Source organism: Aquarana catesbeiana, linkage group LG04 (assembly GCF_042186555.1).
Source record: "Aquarana catesbeiana isolate 2022-GZ linkage group LG04, ASM4218655v1, whole genome shotgun sequence".
Lineage (NCBI taxonomy): Eukaryota > Metazoa > Chordata > Amphibia > Anura > Ranidae > Aquarana > Aquarana catesbeiana.
This window is the reverse complement of record NC_133327.1, coordinates 516217492-516242965: the sequence shown is the minus strand read 5'-3', so window position 1 is coordinate 516242965 and position 25474 is coordinate 516217492. Positions and strand designations below refer to the sequence as shown.

Genomic DNA, 25474 nt, shown 5'->3' with positions numbered 1-25474 from the left:
GGGTGAAAATATTAGCAAACAAGTTTGTAAAGCTGAAGTCTGGACCGACAAAAAAAATTAAAACACATTGAAACACTATATTCAATCAAGTGTTTCCTAAAATATTTTTAATGCTTAGTTGGATAGCACTAGTATAATTATCTGAGCGTGTATTATTTTTGCCTTCCTGTCTTCCCATCCTGGGAGGTGAGTATTTGCACTTATCCCTTTCTTCTCTAGACAACATGAGCATTTAACCCATACAGTGCTGGGGACCCCAATGCATGAGTACATCTAATAGAAGCCCAGAGTTAGCCAAAAAAAAAAACAGTCTTGAGAGAAGTCAGCAGGCTACCATTGCTCTGCTTTCTGACTGTAAGGCCTCATGCACACTGGATGTTTTTGGACGTTTTCACAGCAACTGTTTTTGGCTTCAGACGTTTTTTTCTTCAGTCAATAAACTCTCCAGCACGTTTTCCTATGTGTCCATGCACACATAGGCTGTTATCAACTGTTTTTGGCTGGGGCGGTTTTTGGCTGTAAAAAAAAAAAACAAAACTAGTGGGTTCTGAGAGGAGTTTTTCAGCTGTAAAAACGCTTCAACGTCAAAAAACACAGATAACCGCTGAAAAATGCGACTCACCAGCGGTTTGCAGCTTCTCCTCTGCTGTTTACTTTCTAATAATATATTTTTTAATATCAACATTGTGATAACAACACCATTAATAGTTATTTTTAAAATGGTTTTATACCCAAATTTGAAATTTGTACTTACAGGTAAGCCTATAATAAGGCTTACCTGTAGGTAAAGTTAATACCTCCTAAACCTGTACGGTTTAGGAGATATTCCCTTTGCATGCAGCCGCTGACGTCAGCGGTGCATACGCTCTGAATGCCCGGCTGAAGGTTCGGCAGGCGCTGCCAGACCTTGCCGGGAAGAAAACTCTGCAAGTGTGGGAGTGACGTCATCAGGGCTCCGGCCACTCACACGCCGAGGGTAAAATGTCAGCTCCCTTGGCGTGGACCGGGCTCCGATACAGGGGCTTCGTTCTGAGGTAAGTATTTCATAATGAGCTAGTATGCGCTGAATACTAGCTCATTATGCCTTGGTATACAACCGCTTTAACAATCCAGTATAAGCTCACTTTAAAAATCTTCTTTTATGTTGTGAGTGTTGCCTCTCGTGCTGGCTTTCTCTTTCTTCATCTTCCTGGATTCCCTGCATGTTTTGCAGCTTCTCCTCAGCTTCTCCTCTGCTGAAAAGATGGATGTCTTTTCTACAGCTCTGCTGTGTTAAAGACTAACTTTTTTGCTAGCACCCTTCTTTTCTTCTTTGATTTCTTTTATCAATCAAGATTCTTATCTAAATCGCTGCTGGAGCTTTGTCTCTTGCAGCTTTTTGGCACGGTCATCCTCAAACTTTTTGAGTACTGCATCTGGAACCCGCTTGACTGGACACTGCTGGGATAACCTGGAAGTTACCTTTGGGCAGAGTAGGGGGCTTTCCAGACTCTGTTCTGGTAAATGTTAGATGCAGAGCGTTGTTCAGGTCCAGAGTAACTTGCATGGCCTAGGCACTTGCCCTGTGTTTTATATGTTGTTTATAGCTGCTTTCTTGTTTTTAGGTTCTTTTACAGACATTAGACGCCCATAAGGTGCACCTCGATACAATGTACACTGAAACCAGACTCCTGGAGAAGAGAGCCCCAGAAGACAAAACAGCAGCATACATGAATGAGTGCAGGGATATGGAGGAGCAGTGGAGCAAGCTAAAGAGTATCTGTGCTGATCACCTCTGTATTCTAGAGGATATAACTTCCAGACTGAGAGAATTTGAGGTAAGGCAAATAGAACTGCAGTGATAGTTAAAGTGTATCTAAAGTAAAAAAAAATAAAATTATATTTAAGCTTACCAGCCCTTCCATGTGGTGACTGCACTTGTTTTCTTTTTTCCTTTGTTTTCACCTGGTAATTCTATGAATAACTTTATGTCCTAGGCTAGCTAAATTCACTTTCCACCCCAGATAGCAAGAATGTCTTGCCACAAATTTGTGGCAGTGTTGAGTTGTAAGTCTGTTAACTTGCCGCACATTTTCACTGGAAAGTCGTACACTCGCAGAGCATTTGAAGCACAAGTTCTAGTTGACACTTTTCCAATTTGTAGCAAATTTGCGTGGCAAGTCTCTAGCAAGAGCAAAGTTGCAGTGGTGAGTCTACAGCAAGAGCTTTGCAAGTCTACAGCATGAAAATTCAGCCACAGTGACCCCTGTGGCGGGATGACTATTGCTCAACATAGCAGAATTTTTGCAAAGAAATTTGATCTGGAGTCATGCAATTGTGCAACAAACTTGTGAAGCCTGGCAAGTTTAGCAAAAGCTTAGCACGTCATTTTCAAACTTGCGCAATTGCTTGCCTTCTGGGACTGCAGGGAGTTAAGAGTTTCATCCAGGCTGGACTATAAACATGTCTTCCTCTCTTCATAACCTTTAGGCACACAGCTGTACTGGGGATGTACAGCATGCAGAACCTGCATGATTACTTTCTTGGGACCCATTGAGAGGAATTACAAGCTGTGTCTGTACACAGTTATGCACTGGGGATTGCTCTGAATGCAGATAGTGTGTATTTGAAGCATATGGCCGTGCTTGTGCTTTACGTAATCTGGCAAATAACCGCATACACCTGAATCCTCTAATTCAGCAATGTATAGCTGTAAAACTTAACAGAGGTTCTAATCCTTCTAATCCTTCGCCACTCTACCCAAAGCTAAAGAAAATCTGTTTTGGCTGGACATACACTTTAGGTGTAATACACAATGTTTCTGCATTGTGTTGGACCTGTTCTGCTGCAATCTAAGCAGTACACCCTGCATCTCTAGTAATTTTTTATAGGCTTGTGTCCAGTTTATAGTATATGACTTGTGACATACTTCCTGCACTTCTGACTTGTTTTTAAGGGTGCAAGCTTTGGCGCTTGCATGTGTCTACCATCACAAGTTTACTTTAAAATGTAATATATTATTACTACTTACAAACAACAGTAGAACCAGGGTATCAAATGTACAGCCTGTGCCCCATTTTAGGAGAAGGCATCTGTGAACTAAACAAACATTTTTTACACCTCGTGGCCTTTTTCAGGGTCCACAAATACATTTTTAGGGAGCCTATGGTTAGCATTTGGGATAAAAACCTCAAAATGTCTTCCATCTGTTATTGCAATAAAGACAAATAATGAGTTTGTTGATTTGACATTAAAGCGTTTTTTTGTTTTTTTTGGCTCTAGGTTACATATAAACTATGGTTACTTTAGGAGTCCCATTTTTAAATGTAAACAGCAGTAATTATTTTCCTAGTTTTAGTCATATAATAATTTTGTGTCTTGCTGTCTCATACACATTCAGGATAATTCCAAATCTGTACAGAAATGGATGAATGAAGCAAAAGATTTTGTGCTCAACCGACATACAGCCTCAGAGGATCCTGAGGCTCTACAGGGACAGCTGGACCAGTGCATGGTAAGATATATCGGTTCACTGAATGAGTGCGGGACAGTCCCCTAATGTTATGTGCCAATATTTCTTTTTTATGTTGTTATGTTATCCAAAGTAAGACATCTGTGTCATTATACTCAAGCGGTGTGGCATCTCTAAAATCAGCTACAGACAGAAATAAGGGGCCTGGAACCCTACTGTTTCTCTAATACACAAACAAAATGCCTTTAGATTACTTTCTTTAACAAATTGTTGTAATTGTAATCACCAAGAAAGAATTTCATGCAGGAACACAACTTTGCTGCTTACATACCAGCCTTCTATAAAATGGTTTTAGGGGGACAGAACAACCAACAGAGGTGACTTCCCAGGGTTCCCTGCTTCATCTCACTGTGAAGTGCCATATTACATAGTTACATAGTAGGTGAGGTCGAAAAAAGACACAAGTCCATCAAGTCCAACATATGTGTGTGATTATATGTCAGTATTACCTTGTATATCCCTGTGTGTTGTGGTCGTTCAGGTGCTTATCTAATAGTTTCTTGAAACTATTGATGCCCCCCCACTGAGACCACTGCCTGTGGAAGGGAATTCCACATCCTTGCCGCTCTTACAGTAAAGAATCCTCTACGTAGTTTAAGGTTAAATCTCTTTTCTTCTAATTTTAATGAGTGGCACGAGTCTTGTTAAACTCCCTTCCGCGAAAAAGTTTTATCCCTATTGTGGTGTCACCAGTACAGTATTTGTAAATTGAAATCATATCCCCTCTCAAGCGTCTCTTCTCTAGAGATAAAAAATTCAGTGGTCCCAACCTTTCCTCATAACTAATATCCTCCAGACCCTTTATTAGCTTTGTTGCCCTTCTTTGCACTCGCTCCATTTCCAGTACATCCTTCCTGAGGACTGGTGCCCAGAACTGGACAGCATACTCTAGGTGCGGCCAGACCAGAGTCTTGTAGAGCATTGCATGCCATTGCTGAGCCTATCATCTACTAGGACCCCCAGGTCCATTTCCATCCTAGATTCCCCCAGAGGTTCTCCCCCCAGTGTATAGATTGCATTCATATTTTTGCCACCCAAATGCATTATTTTACATTTTTCTACATTGAACCTCATTTGCCATGTAGTTGCCCACCCCATTAATTTGCTCAGATCTTTTTGCAAGGTTTCCACATCCTGCGGAGAAGTCATTGCCTTGCTTAGCTTAGTATCGTCCGCAAATGCTGGGATTGAACTGTTTACCCCATCCTAAAGGTCGTTTATGAACAAATTAAACAGGATTGGTCCCAGCACAGAACTCTGGGGGACCCCACTACCCACCCCTGACTATTCTGAGTACTCCCTATTTATCACCACCCTCTGAACTCGCCCTTGTAGCCAGTTTTCAGTCCATGTACTCACCCTGCCAACGGACCTTATTTTGTACAGTAAACGTTTATGGGAAACTGTGTCAAATGGGTAGGTATTATACATAATATAGTGAATAATAAATCATCGCAGACTATCTACCTAAAGTTAAAACATTTCTTAGTTATCCATAAATTCTAGGGAATGGTTAAAGCTTGATGAAAAATTATACCAACACCAAATGGCAACTCTCTTAAAATAGCATCCATAAATAAAGTGACTTGTTGAAATCATCACTGCTATACAATTGTTAAAAGATATTTTAAACTTTCTTTTTTCCTCCTGAAGTTATTATCGCTGTGCAAATCATGATAGTGGAGGTGGCCCTGAACTTCTGGGTCAGGTGCTGGCAGTGCACATATCAGCATAGTGATCATTTCCAGCCATTGTAAATCACCTATTTAGTGGGTGGCACTATAGACAACAGTGTTGTCCTTCTAAAGCAGGGAGTGACTTTGGCAACCAGCCAACTTCTATAACGGTAACTAACAATGTTTTTTTATTGATTGCATTTAGATAAACTTAAAAGAGTAAGTTTGATACCATCATTTTAACATAGTAAGAGTTTCAATAGTTGGGTACATTTATGCTTGCTTTGTACAAAGGGGTCACCTTTCTTTTTTTTTTCAAACTTAGGCTCTTGTGAATGACATGGAAGTTGTGGAAGGATGTTTGAACAAGTTATCAGATGTGGAAACCGCACTGAAAAGCCACTCTGATACATTGATTCATACATGGGTATTACCAAGGCTTGCCGACCAGCAGGCACAATGGGAACTACTAAATAAACAGGTAAACAGAACTGCTATGTATCTTAATTAAAGTGGAAATAAAGTGGAAAAATTGCTGGAACCTGTAAGTACACAACTTTTTGTGCTGAAAGGACTACACCTCTTCTGAGATTGCTTTTTGTAGACAAAACCAATTCTTGTTTTACTAGTACTAATCTGTTCTAATGACAGTGTGTAATTAAAGAGGGGCTTCTGTCTCCCCCAAAAAAACAAAAGTCAGCAGCTACAAATACTGTAGCTGCTGACTTTTAATATAAGGACACTTACCTGTTCAGGGGTCCAGTGCTGTCCTCACCTGAACCCATTCTTTACTGGGCTTTGGGTCCCTAGCACCGGCATCTTATCTAAGGGAAACCAGCTTCAGGATTCCCAGTGCGCATGGGCTTTGTGATTCTGGGACCTGTGATGTATCCCAGAAGGCTGCGTGCAAAGGGGGAGAGCTATGGTGAACTTCCGCTCAGATCGCTGAGGCAATCCAGGTGGAAGTGGGAGCAGGTACCTGTCAAAACCAGGTACCCCCCCCACCTAAAAGAAAACAAACAAACCACCAAATGAGGTAGAGGAGGCAAACGAGTGGAATTTCCCCTTTTGGTTGAAGTTCCGCTTTATGTTTATATGAGATATCCCTAGTTTTGCCGCGGATGGTAAAACACTTGTGCTCAATGACTGTACAGAGAAAAGTCACCTATTTCCCTATGTTTCTAATAGGCATGAGCCAATTGTGCCTAATGGTGTTTGTCCCTGATGCAGAATGTTCAAAATAATCATATGGGTCGTTATTGGAATTAAAATATGACATTTATTTGTTTTTTTCATGGCTATTACATATTAATAATTGTAATAAATAATTGTACATGTTGATGCCAATCACATTCTGGAAAGTGCAAGGTCATAATAGTTGGATAATAGTCTGAAAGGTACATTGGGTCAATCTTTGCAGAGTGCAGATAGGTCGATAAAATAATCTATTCTTGAATATTTTTGGTGGGTTGATGAGAAATAGTTGACGTATTTTACATGAGGATATAAGAGCCTCCAAGAGTCACGTAGGGTAAGGATCATAGGCTTCGATTTAATTTGTTACAGTGCCCTATACAGTACCGAGAAGATGTCTGAGGTAGAGTCTAGAAGCGGGTTGAGGGGCAAATTAAGATCCTCACCGAGAATAAGGATACCTGATTGGAAAGCCGCAAGCTCATCGCAGATCGACGGAAAAAAGGAGACTTTGGACAAATACCGAATGTTTGCCAGAGTTATGAGTCTAGAACTCAACGGTCCTTAAAATTAGGGTTGCACCGACTTTTTTTAAGACTGAGGACAAGTACCGATACTTTTTTCAAGTACTCGCCGATACCGATTACAATACTTTTTTTTTAATCTTGTGTGACAGTGGCACTAATATGCAGCGCGGATGGGCACTGATAGGTGGCACTGATGTGGTGTGGACTGTGTCAGTAGTTTTTGTATTTTTTTTTTTTTTTTTTACAATTTAATTTTTTTTAATTATTTCTGTTTTTATTATTTTTTACAATTTTATATATTTTTTTACAATTTTATATATTTTTTTACAATGCCTTTTTTTGGGGGGTGGAGGGTGGACGGAGTCAGTGTTTTTTTTTTTTTTTTTTACTTTTGAAATATTTATTACATTTTTTTGTTTTATTTATTTTTATTATTTTTTTCTATTACCCCTGTTTGGGGGGAGGGGGGCATTGGGAAGATATCAGGCATCTAAACAGACCCCTGACATCTCCCCTTTGAGACAGGGAAAGGGCCCAAGGACACATATTCCCCAGTCCCTTTCTGCACTGAAGATGAATGGACAGGAGACAGAGGCTCCTCTCCATTCATGCACTGAAGCATCGTAAACAAAGTTTATGATGCTCAGTTATATGAATGGACTGTCAGTGATCACAGACTCTGTGCATTCAGAAAAGGAAGGAGCCAATAAATGACAGATTTACTTGCTCCTTCCTCCCCTCTCCATCATGAAGGATCCGTGTGACAGTGGCACTAATATGCAGAACGGATGGGCACTGATAGGTGGCACTGATGGGCAATGATGAGGAACTGATGACAGATTTACCGGCTCCTTTCTCTGCTCTCCATCCTGAAAGATCCAGGACATGGGGGGACCAGAGGAAGACACGGAGAGCCAGGGAGGATGCAGGGGGACCCAGAGGAGGGCATGGATCGGGACCTGGAGGATGACACAGAGTGGGACCCAGAAGACGAAACTGATCGGAAACTGGAGGAGGACACGGAGAGCCAGGGAGGAGCACAGAGTGGGACCCGGAAGAGGAAACGGATCAGGATCTGGAGGAGGACATGGGAAACACAGAGGGGGACAGCAGGGGGTGATTGGTGCAGTCAGGTCAAGCATTGGAGCATTTGCACGAGTACAAGTACTCATGCAAGTGCTCAGTATCCATACCGATACTAGTATCGGTATTGATGCAACCCTACTTTAAATGCTAAGTTCACTTTTTTCTAAATAACAGCCTCCCTATGTACCAGTATACTGTTATGTACCTCTCCTGCAGAAAATAAAAAGCTTTATTTATGTTCTAGACTCTCTAGAGCATGCCTTACCTCAGCTTCCAGTTTGTTATATAGAAATATCCTCCATTATTTCTTGCTACCTGTCCTTTAGGTTGAGAAAACTGGTAAGACTCAGGAAGTAGTTCACATACCACCCATCCCTGTAGCTTCATGCTTCTTCAATGTAATCATTATCAGTGAGTACTGTTCTCACTAAATACACAACCATCGATTGTTTTGTACATTACTTTCTTCTTGCATGGATCGTTCATTTGGCAGTGTGTGCAGGAGCTGAGCGATCACATAACCGCATATGTGGAGAAGAGATGTAGGATTAAAAACAGAAGTATGTCCCTGGAAGTCTGTAAAGCTCACCATACACATATAGAATCTGATTGTACAATCTCCTTTAGCTCAACCATTTCTCCTTTAGCTCAACCATTAACTATGTAGTGCAAGAAAAATGGGTGAACAGAAAAGGAACAGCAAGTGTAAGAAACTGCATATGTTACCAGTTAAAACAATTTTATACTTACAGCACCAACAAGAACCAGGTCCAGAAACAGATACAGTACAGCATAGTAGTACCAAAGGGTGGTAAGCTCCAAGTGCTGTTACAAAAGCAACTCAGAAAACAAAGGTCTTCTCCAAGGCAGTCATTGTCCCTGTGCCTGAATTTTTCCCTGTTCACAGAATTTCTTTAAATCATCTGGAGTCTGTAAGGAGTACCTAAGCACTCCTCCACGGTCTCAGCACTGCGATTTTGTAAAGTAATGGGGGAGAGATCTTGAAAAACTTTAACCTCTGAGCCATTGAAAATTAGACCTTCTTGTTCCCTCATCTGCTGCACAATTTCTTTAAGTGAAAATCCATGTAGCAGCATATAATAACTTATGGGGGGGGGGGGGGGGGGTCAGAATCTGTACCCCATGGTCTAAGAGCTCAGTGGGCTTGTTGGAGGTGGATCAGCATTTCCCAGGGATGCTCCAGCAACTTGTTAAAGAGGGATTCTAGAGCCATTTGGATCTAATCATGCTCTACAGATTCCGGTATCGTCCTGCTCCATAGATTGTGCTGACGACTACAGTTGTCCAGATCTTCCAATCTGTGGTGCATAGCTATGACATGATTATTGTGCTGTGTTATCACAAGCTACTAGTCCCGAGTTTCAATGTCATGATGGGTGGAGAACTGCTCAACCTTGGAGAGTTGGTCTGCAACTCTCTTGATCTCTTCCTTAATGTTTGAGACAGCTCCCAAAATGGAAATGTTGTTCAGTGGCTATTGATTGCAGATCGGTCATCTTGGGCATCTGCTGAATTAGCTCCAGCACAGTCTCTGTGCCTATGCGAGCCCTCCCCTCCTTGCTTGATCGTGTATTCTTTGGGAGGCTGCAGAGAGGGGTCCTGGTAGGTTGCAGAGGGCATTCTATGTTGCTCATTTTGAAGCCCAGAGCGGCATGTAGAGCAGAAAGATCCCCATCTATGCTACGTTCCAGGCCGCATCCCTATATATGTTTATGGTAAACGCTTTTTACCTGTTTATGCTAGAAAATCATATGAGGAAAATGGAAGGATGGGTTTTGACTACAGAAATACCTTACTACATTAGTTCTGTTGCACTGTTTTAATAAAGTCCATATAGCATGTGCTGCACATACTAGGCATCTTATGCAGTTAAAATCAGTTTATGTTAAACACATGTTTACTTTTCAGGTAATTCATCAGATGAACAGGTTATCTGAAAGTCAGGAGAAAGCTGTGAATTTAAAGAAGGACTTGGCAGAAATGCGAGAGTGGATGATGCAAGCTGAAGAGGAATATTTGGAAAGAGATTTTGAATACAAGTCTCCTGAAGAACTTGAGAATGCTGTAGAAGAAATGAAAGTAAGAAAGCGATGGATGGCATTATTATTTAAAAAGATACCTAAGATGTTTATGGAATGGACTGTCAATGTGAAAGAAGTAGACCGTGCAGTCTTTCCATCTAGCTATCTATACCTTTATGTCAATTTGTACAGGGCTGGCTTGGATCTGATCTAAAGGTGGTCATAAATGTTGAGAGGATTTGGGCCTGATCAGGACGGTTCTCATGTGTTAGCATACATGTTAGATATTGTCATACGAATATATGTATTGGATGTTGTTTGATTACAACTGTTTTACCCAAGAAAAGCTTGATATAGAGGAATCTGACCATACTCTTACTATTTGCATCCAGGGTATAAAACTCTTCACTTTGGAAAAATAACACATCCAACTGCTATTTTAATTCTCTATGTCCATTTTAAGAAGAATCCTGTACAATGGCAATTCATTTCCTATGCTTTAAAAAACAAGTAAACCAGATTAAACAATGATTTTGTTTAGTACCACATTCTTGGGTATGGTGATGTGCAGACTCCTGCATTTGTTTCTATTTTATAAGCTGCCTTTATGATAACTAAAGATTGTCTGGCAACCATAAGGTGGAAAAAGAATCCTAAAGTTGTCCCTACATTGATTGAAATTTGTCCGGTCCAGCAGGAACCGCCCAAATCTCGGTCCTTGTGTAGTCTTCTCTGTTTAACATAGGCCGGTCCTTAGACTGGCTATTGTTGAATGGTCCTGTTGGAAAAGCAGCATTCAATCAATGATTGCAGCCAATGGGTAGTGTATTCTTGCAGCGGAAGAGTCCCTCTCAGAATACAAAGACACAGCAGGGAGGATTTCCACATCCACCTAAAATGTGTGGATGGGCAAATAAGTTTAGTCTTTTTATGTATGGCTAGCTTTAGATATTCACATAACTTGTTAAAACTCAGTTCCTATACAGAACTAGTTTAAAATGCTTGAAATTAGTGTGAGGTTCAGTGGTTTACTTGCAGCAAAAGTGCTGTGATTAAATACTAGTGGGCTGAATTTCTAAAGGGGATGAGAACTTTCACACAGTAAGATGGGTGAATATTCATTTCAGTTATCCAGCCGTGTGAGAAATTTTGAAAACCCAATCACGTGCAGATGAAATAAGAATAAATAAAATGGGACAGACTCTGACCACTTGGTCTTTTTTCCGCATTCACTCTTTTATGTTTCTATGTTACTAAACAGGAATTTGCTTTTCACATGATTGGATAATTGAAGTAATTATTTGCACAATTTATTGTGTGAATTGTTTTGACTCCTTTCTGTTCCCTCTCTGTTTTGGGTTACCTATGACAACTATAAAACCACTTGACTTCTAAAAAAGAGCAGTAATGCATTTTAAAATACAAATCTGTGTGCATAATTCTGTTCTTTAACTCCTTGGCACTGAGCGGCCACATATTTGCGTGCAATAGCGCTGTGCCGAGAGCGCGTGCCCTGTTCGCTCCCGGCACAAATGCCAGTGGCAAACTGAAAGCTCCCGTTCGCATCTTGCCATGGTTGTCTGTTATGGCGGTCACATAATGATAAGCCCCGCCTCCTGGCATTCTACACCCCTTAAAGGGCTGGCATGGGCTGGCATGCGCCGGCTGTAAGGGGTTAAAGTATAACTAAAGGCAAAACTTTCTTTTTTTCACTTTTGAATAGAGGGGAGAGGAATTAGAATCCCTTTCAGTTATTATTGCTGCCTGTGCCCCTGTTAGGGAGATTTATCCTCTCTATTTATCCTGTTTACTATTATCTTTGAAAGTGAAAGTAAAAGAGAATCCCAAATTTTGGGTTGTCCCCAGAAAAAAAAATAGAGGGGAAATCTTCCAATAGGGACACTAGTTCTGGTGACCTGAGGGTGACCAAGAGAATTCCTTAATTTGCAAATAATTCCTCTTACTTGTTTGGCTATGGGACAGGAAGTGAAGGTAAATCTCCTCAATGGGACAAAGAATGTAAAAATAAACCTTACAGGGGTTATATTCCTCCCTTACTCTATCCCCCCCAAAAAATGTCTATAGTTCTGCTTTAATGCCATGCTGGCTGCAAACTGTCGAATTTTGGTCTTTTAGATTAGCAACATTTACCAACAACACTGTAGTGTGGAGGTCTACCTGCCTAGATAAAATCTGATCAGATTGTTTTAGGTAGACCCTCATACTAGATTGGTAAATTGTTGATCTGCTGATCACATCCAAAAAACAATTTGTGCAGGGCCAGCAACGAAGTGATCTGCTAATTATTAATTAAATACTGACATGCTGAAAACTATAGGACTACAAAACATAAAGAAAACTCACTTACGGCTCTGTTATTTGTAATACAATTCAGAATGACCTCTGGGCTGTGAAAATCAGTGCAATGATTTTCTGTCTCTTTCTGAAAGTCCCTGTACATCCTATGTGAGGTGTATCTGTTCGAAAGAAAAATAATTCTGTCTGAAGATTATGCTTGAGGACAAAGGTCCTGGTAGAATGAAATCCTGTTCTAATTAGTGCTGTCTTCCGGCTGCCATGAACTCTAAATGTGTCATAATTACAGTTTCTGTGCATTTTCAGAATCCTTAGTTATTACCTGGTTCTCGGTAACCTCTGTCATTATTTCCATTTTATGTTGCTACAAAATTATATCAGTGAGAAAAAGAACATTCTTGCTCTGGGGATGTTCTACTGAAAGTATTTGGGGTCACCCTGAAGCTCCAACATTAGTTTAAAAAGCAGAAATCACCTTGTATCTGCATATATTTGGAGTGTCACTGATAGCAGAAATTACCGTCTAATGGGAAATAATAGCAGAGGGTATTGCATCTCAGAAAATGTGTATATATAACACAGGAGAGAAACACTAGAGATGCTGGACTTTTCCTGCAAATATTCAATCAGTAATCACAATACATCAGCTCAGTGACCAGCACAGAATCAGTTTTATTGTAATTTAATCAGAAATAAATAAAATGTAAACAGGAAAAATACTTGGTTAGGGCATCAGTCTCAAAACAAAGTTGCGTGGATCAAGAGTATTATGTCCTTCTAGCATACATCCAAGACCATTAAAGCAGAGCTCCACCCAAGGGGAAGTTCCGCTTTAAGGCCTTATACCCCGCTCCTCTCAAAGAATTGGCACTTTTGAGGAGCTGGGGGGTTGGTGAAGTGGGTACCCTATTTTGACAGTGGAAGTTCTCCTCCCTCCCCCCTGCAGTCTTTGGGACATGTGACAGGTCCCAGAAGGCTGTGGGACCAGTCACAGCGGGCATCCGGCTGTGAAGCCGCGTGCCCATAATGAAGATGCCGGCGCTAAGGAAAAAAGACTGCAGGTGAAACTGGCTGGGGTGAGTACACTTCTGGATCGTGGGACTGGTGAGTGGCTGTTTTTTTAAAAGTCAGCAGCTACAGTTTTGGTGGCTGCTGACTTTTTAATTTTTTTTCACTGGAGACTGGTGCTCCTCTTTAAAGATTCCTTGTGTTTTTTAATGTATTTTTAATGTATTTATATATGGTATATACAGTATGGAGAGTTGCAAATAAGAGTTCAGGTGGCAAATCAAAAGAGAACTTAAATGTCATAGACACTTTCTATTACAGTTATAACTATGCAGGCACCATTACTGATTTTGCTTAGTTTCAGAAATGATCTTTCTTACCTTTTAACAAGGTTAAAAAGTTTCCTAGTGTGACCATGCATCCCTACTTCCTGATAGTGTGTGTGTGTGTGGGGGGGGGGTTTACAAGAGACTGTGCAGACAAACACTGTGCCTGTATTCCATAATCTGTTCAGCCTGAGGCCAGATGCAGGTTGTGCTTGAGTGGGTTCTGCACAGTGTCCTGTAACTCTGAATGGTCAGCCAAAGGATGAAAACTGACCACCCAGGAACAGATCAGCTTCTGTGCTTTGTGTAGTCAGTTTAGAACAAGGAAGAAAAGTGACTGTAGGATCAACCAGGTACTTCAGGTGGAAGTACTTGAAAATGATAGAGACTGTGATTTCTAAAATACACATATGTGAACACATACATAGAAAAAATGTATAACTATTTGAGGTAACATACACTTTAACTATTTGGGGTAACAAACACTTTCATTTCATTTTTTAAAATTAATATGATTGCTCTGTATTTCACAAAAAAATGGTATGATTATAGCTTTATTATTAATCATTTTTATTTTGAAAGGTTTTTATTTTTCAATTTTTGCCGGTAATAACAAAAATGACAAAACAGAGTACCACAGAACACTGAGTGATAATTATACCTTGCTAGGCTACGCGGAGCCAATATAGTTACAATACAAAAAGAAACCTGTTTCATTGCATAGATTAGCAGTATATATTGTAAATCCAAAAATAACACAATCGTGGTACAAGGAGAAAAGAAAACAACCCAGGGACAAACAAAGAAACACACAACATACATACACACACACTCTCCTCTCTCTCACCTCCAGAAACTATTTAAGCTGTGTCAATGGCACAGTTAGAATTAATACACAGATCTGAAAGACCACCTGCCCTCCAGAGAGCTATACAAAAACAATACCCCTAGATTCACACTTCCGTGTTTTGTGCAGGCTGCGTTTGCTAGAGCAAGGCAGCCCATTCAAATGAATGAGTTGCTGTGCCTGCGTTTCCGCAAGCAAAAAAGATTCATGCACCTTTTTAAAAATGTGGCCACGGGGAAGGATTTCCCACTGGTTTGCACACACCCAAATGCGCTGTGTGCTGAGATGCGTGGAGGTGCCATCCACAATGAGATTGCGATTCCCACACTTGCAGCCACACACATAGGTGTGAGCCAAGCCTAAAAACTCCACACCCTAAGGCTTGGTTCACACCTATGCGTGTGGCTGCGGGTGCAGGAAACGCATTTGTTCCCGCACCCGTAGCCAGATCCCACTGCTCTTATTCTAAATGACACCCCCACACATCTCGGCACACAGCTTGTTTGCCTTGTGTGGGAACTGCAGGGAAATTGCATGGTTAAAAAGACCATGTGATTTTCCTGCTGCCACGTTTTTGAAAAGGTACCATGCACCTTTTTTGCAGGAAAAACAGGCACAGCAGCCCATTTACTTGAATAGGTTGCCGTGCCCACACAAACGCAGGCCCACACAAAACGCAGAAGTGTGAACTTAGGGTAAAAGGTGGTAAAGAAACAAAAGACATCCTACTAAGACAAAGCCATATCAGCATTTTGCTAAGTGGGGCATCTAGCCATGGTTGACATATTCCAGCCAACTTTTTCAGGCATGCCCTACCCGCATAAATTATTTTATATTTGGGCAAGTCCATATTAATCAGCTGGCTAACATACTGTATAGCGAGTGGAGACAATTTTTTCCAGAACAGTAAAACAGCTTTTCTTGTGTAGAAAAGAAGTAAGCTTATTATTAATCATTGATAAAGTCACTCATGTCATATCACAAATGCTAGTTCTTCAATAGGTCACACTATGGCATGTTTAATCTCAATGTCAGCTCACCTCTGTGTACAGCTGACCTCATGCCATAGTAAGCAGCCTACGTCTATAGATGCGTGACCCACATAAACAAAGGGAATTCCAGAGGCTGCATTCACTGTTCTGCTTTTGGTGGAAAATGGATTCTTCTTTGAAATAAATTAAAATAAACGCATACGCTTAATGCAGATTGATATTGTTTTCTTACGTTTCCATGGATTCTGCTGGAAATGCATGTACGTTGAAGTGGTATTAAACGCAATAGCAAATATTTGTTACATTGCAGCTTACCAATTCTTAGATGTGATAACTGCATTCGTTTTCTTTTTTTAGGCTTTCTTTTTTTTTCACCTGGTGATCTTGCCAGTAAGTCTGTTGTTTTTCCAGAAAACAAGCTGACCTCCAAATGTAACAGTTAAAGGGTTGAGACAAACCATCTGGCAGGGGTGCTTACAATAATCAACTTTATTTATGTAAAACCTTTATCCCAAATGGGATATAAAGTGTGAGCTGGAGTTTGGCTTCAGTTTGTTAGCCTAAACCTCCTAGTACATCTAACACTCCCCCCAGATTAACAGTGCTGTTGTTCAAAGGTTCCCCTTGTACTCCTTCATCCAGAGTGGGACACTAATACTAATACAGGAGGTGTGTTACTGGCCAGATGACCAGGGGAAAAAAGCCCCCCCAAAAAAAGAAAACTAACAAAGCCACCACATCTAATGATTGGTAAGCTGCGATATGTTACATTTTTGGTTTAGTACCACTTTAAAGCAAATAGGTGTAAATGGTGCCAGAATGTCCAGATCATTATTCTGGGTGCCTTCCTTTATTCCTAGCTCCGGTTAGCCATTTTACCAGCAAGGAGCAGATCAAAACATTTCACAGTCATGTAATTTGGTATAGTATAATTTCTGCTAAGATACAGTTGTGCTCTTAAGTTTACATACCCTGGCAGAAATTATGATTTCTTGGCCATTTTTCAGAGAATATGAATGATAACACAAAAGCTTTTCTTTCACTCATGGTTAGTGTTTGGCTGAGGCCATTTATTATCAGTCAACTGTGTTTACTCTTTTAAAATCATAATCACAACAGAAATTACCCAAATGACCCTGATCAAAAGTTTACATGCCCCAGTTCTTAAACCGTGTATTGCCCTCTTTAACATCAATGACAGCTTGAAGTCTTTTGTGGTATTTGTGGATGAGGCTCTTTAACTTCTCAGATGGAAAAGCTGCCCATTCCTCTTGGCAAAACGCCTCCAGTTCCTGTAAATTCTTGGGCTGTATTGCATGAACTGCACATTTGAGATCTCCCCAGAGTGACTCAAGATATTGAGGTCAGGAGACTGAGATGGCCACTCCAGAACCTTCACTTTATTCTCCTGTAGCCAATGACAGGTTGACTTGGCCTTGTGTTTTGGATCATTGTCATGTTGGAATGTCCAAGTACGTCCCATGCGCAGCTTCCTGGCTGATGAATGCAAATACAAATTAAAAGTGCAGCGCTGGACTAAGTGATGTAAACGAGTAATAATAAACTCTAGATGTCAATATAGCAAAATTACAGTGAAAAATTAAATGACAATTATTAATAGCAAAACAACAGTGCATTGAGTGCTCATAAATGGTGAATTATATATTAAAAACAAATACACCATAATTTGTGTCATAAAAGTCCAAAAATGTATAATAGGTAGATGTTCTTGCACAGGGTCATAATATATAATAGGTGGATGTTCTTGTACAGGGTCAGGGATCAATCTTCACCCATCAGTGTTGCCCACCACCTGGTAGTAAAAAATGGAGGCTTACCAAAAAGCCTGTGACCGCCCTTACTCAGGGGGGTCCAAACAGGCTCAGTAGATGGAAATGGTCTGCTGTAGGGATACTCCAAAGGACACTGCTGGGCAGACACACCAACCTCCTTTGTATACGGCCAGCCGGCAATAACTGGAGATACCTCACACGATCCTTTCCTGGGATCTTTTCACATAGGGCAGTTGTAGTGGCTCCTGCGACAAAGTATCCCAAATTAGTGGGTCCTACCCTAGTAATAGAATTTCTATAGTGTATAGCTACAGGACCATTTTTTCATTCACATTTTTTGTATTCACAATTTTTGCACCTAGCGCAATTCTTTTCCCCCCTTTTTTGATGAATGCAAATGTTCCTCCAGTATTTTTTGATAACATACTGCATTTATCTTGCCATCAATTTTGACCAAATTTCCTGTGCCTTTGTAACTCACACATCCCCAAAACATCAGTGATCCACCTCCGTGTTTCACAGTAGGAATGGTGTACCTTCACCATAGGCCTCCTCTCCAAATGTAGTGTTTATGGTTGTGGCCAAAAAGCTCAATTTTGGTCTCATCATTTCAAATGACTTTGTGCCAGAAGGTTTGAGGCTTGTCTCTGTGCTGTTTGGCGTATTGTAAGCAGGATACTTTGTGGCATTTGCGTAGTAATGGCTTTCTTCTGCTGACTCGACCATGTAGCCCATCTTTCCTCAAGTGCCTCCTTATTGTGCATCTTGAAACAGCCACACCGCATGTTTTCAGAGAGTCCTGTATTTCACCTGAAGTTATGTGTGGGTTTTTCTTTGCATCCCGAACAATTTTCATGCCAGTTGTGGCTGAAATTTTAGTTGGTCTACCTGATCGTGGTTTGGTATCAACAGAACCCCTCATTTTCCACTTCTTGATTAGATTTTGAACACTGCTGATTAGCATTCTCAATTCCTTGGATATCTTTTTATATTCCTTTCCTGTTTTATACAGTTCAACTACCTTTTCCCGCAGCTCCTTTCCCCATGACTCAGAATCCAGAAACGTCAGTGCAGCACTGGATGAAAGATGCAAGGGTCTGTCAGGAGTCCAGAAACTCACTGAACTTTTATACACACACATTAATTACAAGCAAACCGATCACAGGTGAGGATGGTTACCTTTAATAGCCATTCAAACCCCTTTGTGTCAACTTGTGTGCATATTATAAGGCTAAAATCACCAGGGTATGTAAACTTTTGATCAGGGTCATTTGGGTAGTTATTGTTGTGATTATGATTTAAAAAGAGTAAACACAGTTGATTGATAATAAATTGCTTCAGCCAAACACTAACCATGAGTGAAAGAAACGTTTTTGTGTTATCATTCATCATTCTTTTCTCTGAAAAATGGCCAAGAAATTATAAATTCTGCCAGGGTATGTAAACTTATGAGCACAAATTAATGCATTTCTTCACACCTGTTTGTGTTAGTTATATATTTTCCAAGTACATACTCTATTATATATTTGCACATCCAATCGTATGGTTTGAAAATGTTTGACAATTGTAACTGTAACTAATAGTAACTGACATGGATCACGGATTATATGACTGATTGCTTTCTGTTCAGAAAATAATTTTCAGTATTCCAGATGTGATTACTCTATACCTCTTCACGTGGAGCCTTTGTTTTGGCATGTTTAGGTAATTTGGTAATGTCTTGGTAGGAATGATTAAGTACATATTTTTACATGTTGTTTTCATTTTTAGAGAGCAAAAGAGGATGTGTTACAGAAAGAGGTGAGAGTGAAGATCTTAAAGGATAATATAAAGGCAATGGCAGCCAAAGGACCAGCTGGTGGCCAAGATTTGACAATGGAGCTTAAAGAGGTTCTTGACAACTATCAGCTACTTTGTAACAGAATGCGGGGGAAATGCCACACACTAGAGGTACTAATAATGATTACTAAAGTATTTATACTTTTAATCTTTATGCTTTATTTTTTATTTTATTTATTACAGGTTCTTGTATAGCGCTGACAATATATTCATATATATTGTACATTCACATCGATCCCTGCCCTCAATCCATGGTCCCTAACTCATTCATACATATACAGTACATACACATGAGCCAATTTAGATAGGAGCCAATTAACCTACCAGCATCAAAATATAAGATCCCTACACCGTCTGTGCTTAATACAATAGAATCCTTTAAATGTGACAGAAATCAAACAAAAACGTCATACCATACTAATAACCAATTCATATAGACATTTTATAACATAAAATATAGAATTAAAGTAAAAAAAGTGCTGTGACTGATCTGTTCCACAATATTCTCTTTATAAAGTATATTCTGTGCAATAAAAATATGACAAGTTGATGAAGGTGCTGTGCTCCTCTTCCTCTTGTGCCCTCACTCACCAACTTTCCATGAAAATATCGCCTGTAGTAAAGGGTTATAGGTCCTGTGTGGCTCTGTGGATAATTCCTTAGCTCTTCCTCGCGTTTCCACCTATTATTCGTTTATAATAGAAGGAGAATTGGACACACATAGCCTGATACCGCATGGACTAAAAAAACTTTTATTACGGTATAAAGGTTTGCACTTACATTACACATACTTGTTAAAATGTGTGTAAGATTGCCGCATTGCGATCCAAATACAGGAATCCTGTAGTTTATGGTAATTTATGGTGAACGGATATTTTAAAGCATTTTAACTCATTGCAGATGGGCCTACACACATATGCAGCCTCATAAAGGTGGGTCTTTAGTAGGGCCGCCTATGTGCGTACCTGTGTTTGTGCTGGGAGTGCGATACACACCAAGCTCACAAGATCGCTATGATAGCCTATGATTAGCTATCACAATGATCACTATCTGTACAGCCTGCCCCTGTACTTTCTTTCTCCTGTTGAATGGAGAAAAAGATACATTGTATTTTTTTTCCTCGCTAGAGGAGAAAAATGTAAAGGAAAGAAGTCTTGTGGAAATAAAGTATGGATAAAACTGCTAGATAATGGTTTGATCTAGGTCTATTGTTTCTGAGCCCTACTATGAGTACAAACAACAAAAATGTATTCACAATTGGTATCACTGCAATCGTCGGGAATAGCAGAATTTTATTTTGGGTTGTTCTTTGGTGGTTGGTCATGGTAATAGCAAGAAATTTACAGATAAATTAATAAAATAGATATATATATATTTTTTTACTTTTTTGTGCCAGTTTTCCTTTAACCTCCCTGGCGGTATGATTATTTCAGATTTTTGATGCTGAAAGTGGTACAATTATTTTGCACAGAAATTTGGCATTTTATATTATAGGCCTGTAATTCTTAGGAATAATTCACTTAAATCTGTCCAAACAAGAGTCTAGTAGACATCCCGGGTATGATAAAGTTTGAAAAACGAAATAAAAAATTATAACATAATAAATAACTATAAATATAACACTTAATAATATACTAATAATAAAAATTATTCAATAATGTAATCAAATCAAAAACACTGAAATTTGCTCAGTTGCAGAATTGTCGCTGTCATTACTTTTCAGTGTTTGATGACGGATTTCCCCACAAATCACTATCACTCAATTCTGCAAGTGATTCTAATTTATTATCACTGTTTTCTGCTGGTCGAAAACCACTTTTGATGTAAAGGGACAGTTTTGGTTGCTATGGACAATCTCCAGTTTCCAGGCAAAAAGAACAGTTTTTATAATATAAAACAGCATGCAGGACACTGGACAGACCACTAGGGACAAAGGGGATGTGTAATTATTTGATACAGTACTGTAATCTGTAAGATTACAGTATACTGTATCGGTACTGTGTGTTTTACTTTTTGAATTTGGCGCCGAACTCCGTCCCCGTGCGTCGCAACGCTCGCAGGGAACGGAGCTCGGCACTGTGAATGGAGCGAGACACGGCGGCTCGCCGTTCACAGCGGGGAGACATCGCACAATCCAGGGGACAAGGTAAGTAACCTCTACAAGGATCCTGCGATGCAATCCCGAGTCTGGCTCGGGGTTACCGCTTTTGGTATTGAAAATCCACCCCGAGTCAGACTCGGGGAAACCGCCAGGGGGGTTAATAAAAAAAAAAATCATGCATATGCATTAACATTTACCACCAAATAAAGGTCCAATTTCCCCTAAAAAAGGAAAAAAACAAGGTATAATACACCCGCCTACACTAAGCTGTTATAAGCACAGATTTACTAATACACATCAAAGTTAAATAACAGTTTTCAGGCATTATATAGGTAAATATTAAAATAGTTTCCTTCTCCCCCTCCTACCTATTCTGTCTAACCTGTATAAGAAGTTCTATATATGTACCTATTTTCAGTTCACACCGATCTGGTCACGTGATCCTGCATCTCTGTGTAAGGAAGCACTCGACAGTGGCTCTGAATTCAGGGAGTGGTGACATCACCCATAAGCTCCCATGGCCCAGCTGTTGTCAGGGCTCCCGCCTCTCTCCTGCTCACCGACACAGGGGAGCCAGGGCTCATGTGACTGGACTAAAGCAGATTAAAAATAAGTAAGAATGCAGATCCTTTTTAATATAGGTTAGGTAGGAGGGGGGACATTTTTAAAAACTTGTATACTGTAGTTAGGGTTTTCTTCCACTTAGCAAAAAACGAAAGAGAAAAGATTCTCTTAAAGAGGGTCAACAAAGAACACTGATGTTAATACAAAACCAGCTTTATTAATTACCTAAATAATAAACCAAATTGAGATACAAAAAGGTGAAAAATCAGCAATGGAGACTGACGGTTACCACAAACCAATTAAAATTGGACAACGTTGTCACAGGGGGTGATTTAAAAACAAATGGGAGCTGCGGCTACACATCCACTCATACACATCATACACACCTCTTATATACTGATAAGGTATAATGTACAATAAAGGGTAAAGGAAATCCAGCCCAATTGGAGTATCAATGGTAAGTAACAATCAGCATATATGGATTGTCCAATAAGGTAAGGGCGGTTCTTATACCGATATATCTGGGATGTGGGTGGATGGGCGATCTGGCTAGAGGTTAGGTGTAGTATAATTCTACACAGATGGATCGATCTCATGAAGGATTAACTCTACACAGACGTAGTATACATAACAGCTGTTAAGCAGGTTGCAAATCAAGCTATGTCCAGGCTCCAATAAGGGAGGATGTAGGTTAAACTACACAAGCAGCAAGTTGTTTGTCCATGGAGACAGCAATTAAAGAGATGCAATGAAAACTGACATACGTTTTTGGAGGTGCTGAATGAAGTGATAGAATCTCACCAGCCGCAGTATCACCGTCATCAGATTGCATTAAATGCTTAGTTCCTGGGTCTCTACATGGGTAGGTGCCGCTGTGATGGTACAGATGAAATCCAAAGTAAGGAGCCGTCCCTTGTTGTAAGGCCGCTGTAAAGCGGATGTCTCAGTATAGTGAGATGTTGGTAGGGGAGAACGGCATCAGCTGTTTGAGTTGTTGTAAACACAGGCCAGATCGAATTGCCAGATCGAATTCCGCGCGGCTCCCGGTGACGTGCTGGCGTCACACCGCTGACTCGTTTCACCAGCCAATGGACGCTGGTTTCCTCAGAGCTAGGAGGGGTCTGTGGTGAGAGATTTAAATAGGTATAGAAGGATGCAGTTCCTGTTTCTATCCACTAGATGTCAACATCTAAACTCCTCATGTGTAAGACATTCAGCAAAGGAAAAGGCGTACATGTTAACCTCCCTGGCGGTATGATTATTTCAGATTTTAGGTGCTGAAAGCGTTACAATTATTTTGCATGGAAATTTGGCGTTTTATATTGTAGGTCTGTAATTCTTAACAATAACACACTTAAATCTGTCCAAACAAGAGTCTAGTAGATATCCCGGGTATGATAAAGTTTGAAACACAAAAACATAAATTATAATATAATAAATAAAAATAAATAATTAAAAAATAAAAAATAAAATAATAATAAAATAAATTTCCCCGTGATTTACTATCGCTCAATTCTGCAAGTGTTCTAATTTACTATCGCTGTTTTCTAGCTGGTCTAAAGCCACTTTTGATGTAAAGGGACACTTTTTGGTTGCTATGGACAATCTCCAGTTTCCAGGCAGAAAGAACAGTATATATAACATAAAACTGCATGCAGGGCATAGGACAAAGCACTGGGGACAAAAGGGATGTGAAATAATTTCATACAGTACTGTAATCTGTAAGAATACAGTACTGTATGTGTTATGTTTTTACAATTTTTTGAATTTGCCGCCAGGCTCCGCCCCCGTGCGTCGCGCCGCTCGCAGGGAACGGAGCCTGGCACGGAGAGGCTTCGGAGGAGGACGGAGCCCGCAGACACAGCGGGGGACATCGCAGGATCCCGGGGACAAGGTAAGTAAAGCCACACCAGGATCCTGCAATGTAATCCCGAGTGTGACTCGGGGTTACCGCTAATGGTCCTGAATTTTAACCCCGAGCCACACTCGGGAAAACCGCCAGGGAGGCTACACACATAGATGGACTAATAGAGATAGCGATTGTGAGATAAAAAACAAGGGAGGGAAAGGGATGGGGTGTAGGGGGATGGGAAGGGAGGGGGAGGGAAGGGAAAGGAAAGGGGAGAGGAAAGGGGGGAGGGGGAAAAGGCTGGGGATTTCTGACTAATAGAAAATAGCCATAGAAAGAGTGAGAGAATTGATTGTTAATGATAATGACTGTATTGAGAGTTCACCTAAAAGTTTAGGGGGGGAACTGTTATTTCTCTAAAAAAGGTTGAAGACTAAATTCTGTGTTTAACCCCTTAGGGGCTAAAGAGTCTAGGTAGTACGTCCACATTTTCTCCTTTTGAAGGAGGATAGTGTCAAAATCCCCTCTTCTAGGGGGTAAATTCAGCACATAAATCCCTTTAACTGTAAGGCCCCTTGGATTACTGTCATGGAATTTGGCAAAATGTACTGGAATAGGTCGGTCATCTTCTTTGTTCTTTTTCTTATTTTTAATACCACTGATGTGTTCACCAATCCGGACTCGGAGTTGGCGTTTAGTTTTTCCTATGTAATTTTTATTGCAGGGACATGTGAGCATATATATGACACGTGTCTTTTTCTTCCACTTAAAATTTGTTTTGACCTTTGCCATTAATGATTTAAGATAGTTGCGATTTATAGTATGTATTATTTTTTGATCCTTTTAATGCAGACCAAAGGAAACACATAGTGTTAGCATCGTTTTTGGAGTAGATTAAGGTCAACAAAAAATACTCTTTTTCTTTTTTATTTAGATTTTTTTTCTAGATAAAACAAATTGTTGATATAGGTCAACCAAAAATCTGCATATCGTAAATCCCTTTGGACTCATTGATATATTAATGAGATTCACACGCGTCCAGTAAACTGAATTCTGACACATATTTTCATATTTTGAAGTTTTGTAAGAACTTCCATAACACTTTCATGTGAGGGAGCAGGAGATCCGATATAGAAAATCAAATATTTGTTTATGAAAGAAAATAGATATTTTAAAAGCTCTTCTAATTCCTTGTGGAAATATTCATGAAGAAAAGAGGATTTGCAATGTAAAAGGCTGTCTTCTGAGAATTATTTTAACTTGTCTTCCTCTGACAGGAAGTGTGGTCTTGCTGGATAGAACTTCTCCATTATTTGAATCTGGAGACAGGTTGGTTAAGTTCATTGGAAGAACGAATACAGAACTTAACAAATCTCCCAGATAAAGTGGATGCTGCTAGTGAAGCTCTGGAGGTACAGTAGCTGAACTTTTATTGTAAGGGTATATTTTCAAATAAATGTTAGCTTCTATTGTAGTTGACAGTGTCTGTCTATGGTTTGTAATTGATTTGAAATTCTCAGTATTTTTTTTTTTTTTTATATACACCTGCTTAGTGCCGTGCCTTTTGCTGTTATCAGTAATGCCCCGTACACACGGTCGGATTTTCCGATGGAAAATGTCCGTTCGGAGCGTGTTGTCGGAAATTCCGACCGTGTGTGGGCTCCATCGGACATTTTCCATCGGATTTTCCGACACACAAAGTTGGAGAGCAGGAGATAAAATTTTCCGACAACAAAATCCGTTGTCGGAAATTCCGATCGTGTGTACACAAATCCGACGGACAAAGTGCCACGCATGCTCAGA

General features: G+C 40.1%; 1 protein-coding gene across 7 annotated transcripts in view; it reads left to right on the top strand.

Annotated features, from left to right (window-relative positions):
• UTRN (utrophin) overlaps positions 1–25474 on the top strand; it is a 1071426-nt gene that overhangs the window by 303990 nt on the left and 741962 nt on the right. For all 7 annotated transcript variants that reach the window (XM_073627744.1, XM_073627752.1, XM_073627745.1 and 4 more), the window contains 6 exons: positions 1605–1817; positions 3380–3493; positions 5513–5668; positions 9924–10094; positions 19089–19268; positions 24949–25083. In XM_073627744.1, the coding sequence (XP_073483845.1) occupies positions 1605–1817; positions 3380–3493; positions 5513–5668; positions 9924–10094; positions 19089–19268; positions 24949–25083 (969 nt within the window). The remainder of the gene's footprint in view (positions 1–1604; positions 1818–3379; positions 3494–5512; positions 5669–9923; positions 10095–19088; positions 19269–24948; positions 25084–25474) is intronic.